Below are 12,949 nucleotides of genomic sequence, written 5' to 3'. Positions count from 1 at the left end.
ATGCATTTTGTTCAGATGCTAATTTTTATTTTTCCATACAAAACTTGAACTATGCTGCAGTTACTTTTGATTTCTGTCTCCCAGGCTAGACCTCAGGAACGCAAACTCATCCCCGTCAGTTTGATCCACATGGGAAAATCTGTCACTTCAGCAAACCGAAGAATCGGTTTATGTATCTGGTTAAAGTTAACTTAGTGCAAGAGCCTGAACACCTGACTGCTGATTTCTGTAAATTTTATTATTCTCTAGACTTCATTGGATTTTATAAATATCTTTGTTTATAATTTTCTTTACATCCATAATTATCTATTTCTCTTTTAAAGTTAATTTTATTTTTGACTGATACATGATTCTTTTGCATGTTTATGAGGCTCTGTTTTGATGTGTGCATTCATTGGATACTGGCTAAAGTTGGGCACTTAGCATATAGGTCACTTTAGCTCTTTGTCATTTCCTTATAAAGCAGTTCATTCAGATGAACCCCTCAGCTACGTTAGGGTACGATGCATTATTATCAAACATGTTACGCTCTAGTGCCATCCAACCCGCAAATTCATCCATATTATCTATGACCCATGAACCTGTTAACCTCTGACCCCTTCTTCCCACCATGTTCCCTGGCCTGGGGTAACCACCATTCTACCTGGTTCTATGAAGTCACCTTCCTTCTATTCCCATGTGAGTGAGTTCACAGGGCGCTTTGGCTCTTGTCTCTTATTTCATTCACCACAGTCCCTCCAAGTCCAAAGTGGCATCTTTATTGCGTCACCTCCACTCAGCTTTAGTTTCCTTGTTTATATCCGGCTTCAGGGTTCACAGCACCCGCTCTGCTGTGCTCAGCAATTTGCTTGAGAGATCAAATGAGACAAATATTCAGGAATGTGTCAGTTTGCTTGTTCTGTAGACACAAAGCATTCAGATTGTCTCACTATGTGGCCATTTCCTTTGCAAAAGCTACAGCACAATTGTATCCATAAATAAATGATATCCAAAAGTATAAAAATTTTGCTGAAACAGCCTCAAATTATTATCTTTCTCTAAACCTAAGAAGCATTGAAGGAGCTCTGAGCAGGAGCTGCCACAGAAGATTCTGCCATCTGCCTTTTGGCTTCTGTGTCTCGGTTCCATCTCTGTATTATGACTGTTTCTTCTGAGCACACACCTCTACCACTGTTCCGTACGTAGTACTTTATGAAGACAGCTAAGCAATCAGCTCTGTTTCCAACGCCAGAATCATTAGAATTTTCCAATTGTCACATGGGACCCATGCCATTTAGTATGTATGGCCCTCCTCCGAGTCTGTGGCAGCCCTTGGGAACCAAAGACACTTATACGCCTGAGAAAAGTATTAACATTAAATCAGATAAAAATTACAATTACAAATAGTTTTGATTCAGGTTTTAGCTAGTGTGCCTCTTTAAGAGATTAAGGTCACCCACCGGATCCAAGTCTTTCCCCATAGCTTCATGCCTGCACCTCACCCAGGGCACACCGTCTGGCCTGTGTGTGTCCTTACTAAACCTTCTGTGCTTGACTGCCTCCCCCCTAACAAATGCATTCTTCAAATAAGAAAGCGTTCTCAGCCAGGTGTGGGGGTGCACACCTTTAATTCCAGCAGAGGTAGGCAGATCTCTGTAAATTCAAGACCAGCCTAGTCTACAAAGTGAGTCCAGGACAACCAAGGCTACACAGAGAAACCCTGTCTCAAAAAAAAAAAAAAAAAAAAAAAAAAAAAAAAAAAAAAAAGAAAAGAAAAAAAATTCTCACACATAGCTGAGCATAATTTTATGCTGTATATAATTATATAATGCTGTATAATTTTCCTGCACTGAGAATGACAAGTGGAGAATGTTATAATAATTAGTTCAGAATGTATTTTTAGCTAACAATAACCACCTCAAGTTTATCAACTATATTTTTATTAATTTGTCTTGTGTGTTTTTAGAAAATATATTTTAAAAATTTATAATAGCAGCATAAACCAAACACAATATTAAGATAGATATACCTTCTCCCTGCCCATTTTGTTTCTATCATAAAAGATTAGATTTGGCTGGCAGAGTTTGTCAGATTTATATAAATTTTAAATTAGATTAGATAAAGTTGTATTAGCTCTATATAACTTTCACCAAAGTTCTTAGATTCACTGAATTTTGGCCTTTTGCAAAACAACATTTTATATACGTATACACATACACATACATATATATATATACATATATAATTAAAAATTAAAAAATAACGCACACAGAAAAACAAACAACGTATTATAAGATCAAAGATTTCTGCTCAAATAAACAGATTATTGTAGGAATAGCATAATATGATAGTTTGAGATGAAATTAAATTAAATAGAAAAAAAACCTACTCACGGAGTTTTTATCTCAAAAAATATCCTAACAGTAACAGTCAGGGTTCATGCTGGTCGATGTAGATGCACAAGGCATAGTTTAGGTTGTGGCTGTTAGCCGGGACACTTCCAGTAGAAATTGCCTTTAGTTACCAGGCTAGAGTGGTGTGGAGTTGGGGTGCTGCTGGCATCTAAAGGGCAGAGAGCAGGAATGCCGTCAAACATCTGTAATGGCCAGGACAACCTGCCACAACATTTTTAAAAGATTTATTTATTTATGTATATGGATAGTTTGGCCTGCGTGTACATTTGCACACCAGAAGATAACACTGGATCCCATGGGACTACAGGTACAGTTGTGAGCCACCATGTGGGTGTTGGGAGTTGAACTCAGGACCTTTGGAAGAGCAGCCACTGCTCTTAACCACTGAGCGAGCCATCTCTCCAGCCCCTGCCACAACAATTTTATCTTGCTCATAATGTCAACAGTTCTGGCCTAAGAAACCTTATTTCAGGGACTCTGATGATTACACCCTCCTCATGCTGTGAGCCTTCCACTAAAGTGATGGGTACGACTATGTGATGCAATGGGATTTTAACGAAACCAGGGTCTTTTGATCTAGTCACTGGCTTTACACACTGAAGAAATAAATACAACCCCAATTCCCAAAGTCTTACGAAAAGTCTGTCTTTGCTGACAGTTACTTGAAAGTGAGTGTAAGCAGTAGTCAGAGCGTGCAGTGTCCTAAAAATGTGCCCTGCTTGCTTTCCCCTCAAGGGCACCCCTCTTTCTGGAAGTCTATTGATCCTTGCTCCCTCTCCCCTCTGTTCAACTTGACCATTAGTTCTTGCTGGGTATTATGTGCAGTAATTTCAGTGTCCTGTTCCTTCATTATTTATTCACCAGAACACCAAAATCCAAGAGGATGAGCCCATGCAAGTAAGCAAGTAAACCTGGACTGGAATCTCTTCATCACAGAAGGAAAACGCACACACACACACACACACACACACACACACACACACACACACACACCATAACACACACACACACACATACACACACCATAACACACACACACACACACCATAACACACACACACACACACACACACACTACACTTGTCTATTAATGGATCTGTCACATAAGTAAAATGTATATTTGTTGTGCCTTAAAATGGTGACCAGCGGGACATGGTGACACAAGCTTTTCCTCCCAGCACTCAGGAGGCAAAGGCAGGTGGTTCTCTGAGTTTAAGGCCAGCCTAATCTACAGAGTGAGTTCTAACCCAGTTGGATAGGACTATATAACGAGTCTCTGTCTTAAAAAAATACATAAAGAAGAAAATTACATTAAAATAACTCACATCTGGATCAGAGTATGCCCAGCTGGCTAACTTCCAAGCCGATGTGGACAGGCTTACAAAGAACACCTACCCAAACAATGTGACAAGAAGTGAGCTATTTGGGATACAGCTCTGGGAGAAAGCTTTCTTCCCATGAAGACTATGCACGCAAGTTTGTCAGGGTGTGGGAGACAGTGACTATCAGGTGCCCAGGCTTTCTGGCTTCTCTGGGCATTTGCAAGGATTCACTTGCAGCATTTGCTGAACTCTAGCATCCAAGATGACTCATCTGACTATTGGCTCTGACCACAAGATGTGACATTCTGTTCTTCTCAGCCCTCTGCCGTCAACTCCTTTTCTTACACAGTAATTCTCCAGCAAAGATCTTGGACACTAAGATGGGATGGCTGATCTCCTAGAGCCTGGAGTCAGAACAAAAAGTCATTCTTGCTGCATTATTAATCCCACCAATACAATATGAGATCAACTCAAGGGAAGGAAAACATCAATTTTGGTGGGAGGAAGTACAAATTCATACTACAAAGGTGGATGCAGCCAGGAGCCACAGGATTTTGTGGCTTAAAATTTAAACCCGATTTCAGGTTACTATTATTTGTATTTTTCTACGTGTAAAATACAAGTTTCCTTTAAGATCCCCAAAGTGTCATCTGCCATGACTCTTGGTATCAAGCTCTAAGCTTTAGATTATGTCGTCCATATCAGGTTCAGGCACAGACAAGGCGCCAAGCTAATTCCTTCACTTCCAGAGACCTGGAAGATAAAGTGGTCATCTGTCCCCCATCTGTCTAACACGCAATGAGGAGACAGGCCGGGAATTGTAGTGTGGACTTCTGTTCTAGAATGAACAAAATAGAGAGAAGGTAGAGGTCACATTCAGAGTCCTTTAACGCTTCCCCAAGATGCATTGCGACCGCCGTAACCTACAGGCGAGGACACGCCTCACTTTCCTGGTTAAGAGTGGCTCTTGGCTGCAACTTAGGTTTTCTTAGCTGTTATCCCAGTGCAAAGTCAAGAGTCTGATGCCGTCTGCTCATTTGAACTGTCCTGTCGCTTTAGTGTAAGTTGACGCACTAAAATAATATGTTTGGAATTCATCATATGCCCCTTCCAAATGTAAAGTTTGAAAGGAACTTTGGCTATATGCGAGTCTGCTTGGGAAAATATCTTGGAGATTCCCAGAAGCTGGTTTGTCTGGTGAAATCAGTGATACCCAAAACCTTTTGAATTCTCTCTTTTACTTTCCAGTATTATTGAAATATTATGTGTGTATGGTGTGATAACTTGACATATGTATGTAATGTGAAATCATACAAAAATAAAAAATAATACATTCATGAATGGATAAAGGAAATGTGCTGGCTAATTTTATGTCCACTTAACACAGGCTAGAGTCACTCGAAAGATGGGAGCCTCAGTTGAGAAATAGGGCATTTCTTAGTTTGTAATTGATGTGGGAGGATCCAGGCAATTGTTGGTTGTACCATCCCTGGGCTGGTGGTCCTGGGTTCTATAAGAAAGCAGACTGAGAAAGCCAGGAGGAGCGAGCCAGTAAGCAGTACCCCTCTGTGTCCTCTGTAGCAGCTCCTGCGTCTAAGTTCCTTCTTTGTTTGAGTTCCTGTCCTGACTTTCTTCAGTGATGAGCAGTGATGTGGAAGTGTAAAACAAACAAACCATTCCCTCCCCGTGTTGATTTGGCCGTAGTAGTTTCATTACCGTTTCAGTAATATTAAGAAAACCAGGAAACATTATTCTGTCGTAAAAAGAAAGCAGCGCTGCCATTTGCTGCAAGGGTGATCCTGACCAATAGTGCATCAAATGAAATAAGCCAGACACAGAAAGAGTGAATGTGAGCTCATGTACGAGGGGGGTCTAAAACCATCCGACTCTGAGTCCTTAGCCATGGAATCTACAGGTGCACTCTTGCTTTGTTCTACCCAAGGCTATTCCTTTGCTCATTCTCTTCCTGGAAAGAATCAAGAATAGTTAACCATCTTTTTTTTTTATTATTATTAATTTATTCTTGTTACATCTCAATGTTTATCCCATCCCTTGTATCCTCCCATTCCTCCCCCCCCCCCCATTTTCCCATTATTCCCCTCCCCTATGACTGTTCCTGAGGGGGATTACGTCCCCCTATATATTCTCATAGGGTATCAAGTCTCTTCTTGGCTACTTGCTGTCCTTCCTCTGAGTGCCACCAGGTCTCCCCCTCCAGGGGACATGGTCAAATGTGAGGCACCAGAGTACGTGAGAAAGTCGTATCACACTCTCCACTCAACTGTGGAGAATATTCTGACCATTGGCTAGATCTGGGAAGGGGTTTAAAGTTAACCATCTTATCTCACAACCCACTGAAGCTTGGGCTGCCTTTGTTTCTAGCTTGTGCTTGCAAGCAAATCAGTCCCTTCCTAGGTTCGTCTCTCTTTCTTTTAGTGTTCTGTAAGATGCAGCGAGAAGAAGCCACTTGATGCTTTCAGAGTTCTTCAGGGATCTATAGCTTGATACAGCAATTAGAGGTGCTATGAGTGACAGAACATATACACACAGGGCGCATCTCTCTCCGGAAGCTCCTCATCTAGGCCCTGCCAGCCTCCTTCCATCATCTGGTCCCAAGGCCAATGTCACATCTTTTGGAATTTTGTTATAGTAGCACTATACAGTCTCTGGAGCATTTTCCGCTTCCGTTAGGTAACACCATCACCCAGTTCTATCTCAGAGAGACAAGTGTGTGTGTCCCAAGGACGGGATGTGCATTCCGTTCTATGTGTCTGTATTCATTCATATGACTACCAAGAGGGACCACACAGTTTTCTAACAGCTGCAGTTGGATGTCACCTGGTTGCCTTTACTTTTCTTCAAGTCTATTCTTACTTGGCAACAATTAGTAAGTTGAGTTAGAAGATAAAATATTTTATGATCTCTTTTAAAGGAATATAACCAAACATTTGGTAATATGACCTTGTAACCTATCAGATTATCTAATCAAAAAAAAATTTTTTTTTCATTCTAGATGAACAAGAGATTGTACAGAAACGCACCTTCACAAAATGGATCAATTCCCACCTGGCCAAGGTAAAGAAAACCACCCAGTGATAGAGGCTCATATTATGGAGCTCTGTGTCCATGAGGCCCACAAGGGGCACATTATAAAGGCTGCTGTCATCATTATTGATCATGATGTTGGTGGTATTATGGGTTAGCAAGCTGTTCCCTAACAGTGGTGTTTGGTAACCACCTATGGGGGGAAAATGAGTTGACAGCTGGTCCAAGAGACACTATTTTATGTAATTTTTATGAGCCTTGAGAAAAATAATCCACTCAATCATTGCTTCTACGGCAGTGTGTACTGTGTCAGAGAGAGGCTTCACACTGGGGTTTTACTTGGCTGTGTCAGTTGAGATAATACAGAAAGCAGCAGTGAACAGTCTGCACTGTGCTTTATTTGAGTAGGTCCTGACTGTTGGACCTTGGAGCTTGGTAAAAATGTAACCTAGGTAACAGGACACTAGAAACACTCAAACATCCAAGGGTGTCTACCTTAGGTTGGCAGGTGATCATGTCATCCAAGGGTGTCTACCTTAGTTTGGCAGGTGATCGTGTCATCCAAGAGTGTCTACCTTAGGTTGGCAGGTGAATGCGCCTCCTCGTGTGGTACTGTCTTTGAATGAGTATGTTAATATGACGTGACTGTCAAATGTAGCATGTCACAATGTGACTTTCAAACGTAGCATGTCACAGTGAAATTACTCCCCCACATTGCTAATTGAGAAAGAGAACAAACAAACCAAAAGACATTATATTTAAGAAAAAATAGGTTCAACTGAGGCCAGGACAATTGTCTGAATCCGGCTAATGACCTGCTGAGGAGAGTGGTGACCAGAATACATTAGGCAAATCTTTCTGGGAGACTTCTGCTATAGTTTAAATCTCAAATATTCCTCAGAAGCCTAGTGGCTTCAACAATTGAGTGCTACTGTCTCACAATTTCAGGGAGCAAAGATTTGTTGTTTTCTTTTGTTTTGTTTTTTCATGAAGGCCTTTCTGGCTTGCTATCTGCTGCCTTCTTCTCATCTCCTCACATGGATGACAGAGAAGGAGCTCTGGTCTTTCTCATCCTACAAGACCTATCCATCTCCTCATGGAGACCCACTACTCCCTGTGTAGTAATTTCTAGTATAGACAGCTTTGTGCGTTGGAATTGCTGAAGATAAGCTGGCAATGAAGCAATGGAAAAGAGCTAAACTGCGGGGTATTCCTTTGTTATACCCCCACCTGTCTCCATACACGCCCTGCAACTTTCTGTTGATGGCTACCAATGAAAGTAAGAAAAATGACCAATGCTTCAAAATTGTTTTGGGTTTTTTTTTTTTTTTTCCTCTCGATAATGGAAATGTTAGTTTTAAATGCTCCATGATAGGCCAGGTCATTTTACTTTGTGAACGAACATGAAAGGAGAAAAGTGTTGAATTAGCCAGAAAAAAAAAAAACAAAAAAACTTATTTCTGGAATACCATTTGTAAGTGTTTTACAGGAATTTTGCTAAGAACTTTTGTACAATTATAGTAATTTTTTGTATATTTAAACTATAACAATAAACCTTAAATTCTGTGACGGTATCTTGCTATCTTTAGTGTTTCAACAAACTATACTTATTTTTAAAATACTTTAAAGAATAATTTAACTGCCTCTATTTTTTTAAAAGAATATTATCTATTTCTTCAAAACCAACTTAGGAAATTGAATATAATAAAAGGCAACTTCCTGGCAGGTATAGGAGGAGGGATGCAGAGTTGAGGTACAGAAATGTTGGTACCTCTGTCCTATCTGAGTTCATCTAGGTTTGGGTACTTATGGATATATTCAGGGATACTTATGTAGATTAATTTGAGGAGGGTGTGTGTGTGTGTGTGTGTGTGTGTGTGTGATGTTTGGTGTGCGGTGTGTATATGTTATATGTGTGTGTGACGTGTGGTGTGTGGTGTGTGTGATGTGTATGGTTTGTCTGTACGTGTTGTGTATGTGGTATCTGTGTGTTGTGTGTGGTTTGTCTGTATGCATTGTGTATGTGGTGTGTTTGTGTCTAGTGTATGTGGTGTGGTATGTGTGGTGTGTTTGGTGTGTTGTGTGTGTATGCTATGTGTGCTTGTATGGTATGTGATGTGTGTCATGTATGTTGTGTTTGTGTTTGTGTTGTGTGTGTGTGGTATGTGTGATGTGTGTATGGTGTATGTGTATGGTGTGTATGCATGTAGTATGTGGTGTGGTGTGTATGTGTGTGTGTGGTGTGTTTATGTGTGTGTGTGTGTGTGGTGTGTTTATGTGTGTGTGTGTGGTGTGTGATATGTATGTCTGTGTGGTGTATGATATGTGTGTCTGTGTGGTGTGTGTATGTGTGTATGTATGGCATGTGATGTGTGTGTGTGGTGTGTGATATGTGTGTCTGTGTGGTGTGTGGTGTGTGATATGTGTGTCTGTGTGGTGTGTGTATGTGTGTATGTATGGCATGTGATGTGTGTGTGTGGTGTGTTTATGTGTGTGTGTGTGTGGTGTGTAATATGTATGTCTGTGTGGTGTGTGGTGTATGATATGTGTGTCTGTGTGGTGTGTGTATGTGTGTGTATATGGCATGTGATGTGTGTGTGTGGTGTGTGATATGTGTGTCTGTGTGGTGTGTGTATGTGTGTATGTATGGCATGTGATGTGTGTGTGTGGTGTGTGATATGTGTGTCTGTGTGGTGTGTGTCTGGGTATGTGGTGTCTGGGTGCGTGGTGTATGATGTGTGTGTCTGTGTGTGGTGAGTATCTGGGTGTGTGATGTGTGTGGTGGGTGTCTGGGGGTGTGGTGTGTCATGTGTGTGTCTGTGTGTGGTGGGTGCCTGGGTATGTGGTGTGTGATGTGTGCGTGTGTGTGTGTGTGTGTGTGTGTGTGTGTGTTTGTGTGGCATATGTGTACATGTGAAGGCCAGAAGGCCATGTGTGCTCCCTCAGCCACTCTCCCTATTATGTTTTCAGACAGGATCACTCACTGATCCCAGAGGTCACTGGTTCAGACAATTTGAAAGATCCAAGCTTTATCTTATTTCTGGCTGGTCTGTGAACTCCAGGGATCCCCAGCTCTGTTTAAAGATCACTCAGCCGTGCTGGATGTTAATACACCCATGCTGGGGTCCTGTCCCGGGATGAGGGAAGGGTTTGAAGAAGGGTGCACACGAGAGCAACAGGGGAAGGAACAGGGACGTGAGGGAGGCGAGGGGGAGCCTGACTGACTGGAGGACACAGTGCTTCTTTATCTATACAAAGCTCAGCAGGCAGGGATGGATGCATGCTGGTCCAAAACATAGACTATGTCATTTTTGTGCCCAAACATGTGTTGTAACTTCTGCTCGGTCTTAAGTTTAGTCATCCTTGACTAACCATGACAAAACAGAATTGTCTTTTGCAATCATTTTTTCTCATCAACCCCATAACTCAACTTTTAACAATATTGAAGATTCAAGGGCATAGTTTGTCAAAACATGACAGCCTGTTCTCAGGTTGGTGGCTGTTGTGGTTTCAAGGGCACTAGACAGAAAGAAAATCTCTAAGCCAGCCTGGGCAAATTGTCATGTCCCAAGCAGTGCATTATTAACTTTTAATAGTCAGAGGCCCAAGAACAATCTTCCGACCAAAGTTACTACAGTTATTATTCAATTTCTGCCACAATACAATGTTTCTATTTTATATGCTTCCAGAATTTACTTAAATATCTAATGTTGGTATTCTTCCTTCCTCCGTCATAAGACAGCGTCGTGGTCCTATGTGAGTTATCTTTTTCTAAGAAAAGGAGGCCTTAATATTTTCTTCTTTTATCATTTACCCACACCATTCTTTGTCCATCATTATAAGGAAAAGGCTTTTAATTTGATCTGCTGCCAACTTCTCTATCTTACTGTCAGATATTTTTTACCTTTATTTTTATTTATTTATTTATTTTTAATATATTTTTTTATTTTTTACCTTTATAAGTTTATTTCACTTTTATTATATTGTTCCTGAGTAAGGAACATCCAGGGGCTGATGTGCCAAAGAGTGTCTTTGAGTCAGAGCCTCATAAGGCGGTCTCCGGCATAATTATTTGATTTACAACCTCCAGGACATAAGGATAAAGATATCTCCCTAAAGGTGGGAGGGCTAAGATGGACAGGACATTCCTGGGGAAGCTAGGAAGCAGTACTCGGGAAGAGGACACAAATGATTCATAAGAAGATCTCCATCAATCCGATATCCCCAAATTGTACAAATAATAGAGGCTCTCCAAACATGTGACACATAGACATCAAGACCAAAAAGTAGGGGGCCTTATCACAGTGATTGCATCACTCTGCTCGGCTTCGCTGGAGCTTTGTCAACCAGCTGTGCTGGCTCTATGGCCTTCGCTGTTCGCATTAGATATGGCTGTGCCAAAAACTAGTGGCTCAGTTACAGCTTGTAAGCTTTCAAAATTTAGAGCTTATCAGCATTCAAAACTTCCCTAAGTTTTTCTCTTTAAACAATTTCTCAGATCCTCTATTTTATGCTTACTAATATCATTAATAATCTAAAAGTAAATCTAAATAGATTCTATGGAAGACTCAATTTTTTTGCACAGCTGTTTTCCCCAGGGAACCACTATTAGTTTTATTAATTTTTATTAGCACCAGCTTTTGTTACATTAGTCCCACTCTAACCTTTGGAGAGAGGCTTTTAAAAGTAAGAAATTTCCATCGAGGGGCGGGTAAAGGGTCAATCTAAGGTGTCAGGGCACTGGAACTTTGTCAAGCAGTGTCTTCAGGACACATGATTGTCCTGACACGGGAACTTTGTCAAGCAGTGCCCCCAGTACTCTTGGCTTTGTCACACCCACTAGGGATCAAACTCAGGTCCTCAGGCTCACAAGGCAAGCACCTTACATGCTGAGTTCCTCTGTCCTAGAAGGAGGATTTTTTTTGTTTTATTTATTTATTTATTCACTCTACATCTTGGCCATAGCCCCATCCCCTCTGACCTCCCAGTCCCACCCTCCCAGAGGGTTTTTAATGGGAATTTTTCTTTCTTTCTTTCTTTCTTTCTTCCTTCCTTCCTTCCTTCCTTCCTTTCTTTTCTGCTTTCTTCAATTGTAGTGCTAGAAATGACTTATAATTAAATAATCAGCTCTTTTATTGATGGCAGGCATCCAGTCTGCTATCACAATTTTTTATTTTTTAGCTATTATGAAAAGATGGCATGTATATAAGGGCACACATGACTTTTGAAAATACACTTTTATTAACTCATATATCTTAAAGAGGTAGGGGAGAAAACCTAAGAATTTTCTGTGTATAATTTTTAGTACACAGCTGTAAATTATTCAAAGTTGTATGTGTAATTGTACATTTCTTGTGTTGGTTTCTGGACTCTATGCTTCTGCAGTTATCTGCACCATTGGAAAGCACAGATGATTGATGCCATGTACTGTTGCCCTCAGTTCACTAGTGCATGGGTTCATGAAACTGATCATTTTTTCCAGGATGAGACTCCTCCTTTATGTGAGGAAACTAATTCTCTTTTTAGCGATTAAAAAAGGAACTATATCATTCTATTCTTTAATTCTGCTAACCAAAGGGAGTGGTTTTCATCGTCCTGATGCTGACAGCGATTTTTAGAGATAAGATGCTCAAGCTGAGGTGGCAGATGTGCATTTAGCTTGTAGGCATGCGTCGTGAAGTCCCACTTCACACTGCAGTGCTGCCGGGGGCCGAGCGCACATGCGCCGACTATGGAGCCTCAGCCATTGACGTTTTACTTAATTCTCACGACAACCACGTGTGTTATTTCTATCAAAGTCTAGGCGAAGTACTTGAAGCTTAGAATTACTTAATAAGCTTGGCAATTCAGCGAACAACAAAGCTGAGGTTTGTCCTGAGTTTCCTAAACATGGATGTTGTCAATCAGGTTGGCGATGGTAAGGAAATAGCATAGGCAGGCTGGCATGCACAACAGTTACTACCCAGTTATGAACCCTAAGGAGCCCAAGGTCAAGGGGCTAGGGGTGGGGGTGAGGGTGGGGCTCAGCCTCCGTGACAGTCATCTTCTAGCTTATGCGGCTGCTGTCCTTTCTGTCTTCATTGGGCAGAGAATGGATGCTGGTCCCTCTTCCTTCTGCTATAAGGATATTCATCAATCTCCTCCAAGGGTTCCTACATCCATGATCTCCTCTTGTTTCCCAGCATTCCA

At 41.1% G+C, this 12,949-nt stretch overlaps 1 protein-coding gene across 2 annotated transcripts in view; it reads left to right on the top strand.

The window, feature by feature from the left end:
• Positions 1–12,949, top strand: part of Syne1 (spectrin repeat containing nuclear envelope protein 1) — a 454,246-nt gene that overhangs the window by 62,327 nt on the left and 378,970 nt on the right. For both annotated transcript variants that reach the window (XM_051164670.1, XM_051164671.1), the window contains exon 2: positions 6,729–6,790. In XM_051164670.1, the coding sequence (XP_051020627.1) occupies positions 6,729–6,790 (62 nt within the window). The remainder of the gene's footprint in view (positions 1–6,728; positions 6,791–12,949) is intronic.

Source organism: Acomys russatus, chromosome 21, assembly GCF_903995435.1.
Source record: "Acomys russatus chromosome 21, mAcoRus1.1, whole genome shotgun sequence".
NCBI lineage: Eukaryota > Metazoa > Chordata > Mammalia > Rodentia > Muridae > Acomys > Acomys russatus.
This window is presented reverse-complemented; position numbering and strand designations above follow the sequence as displayed.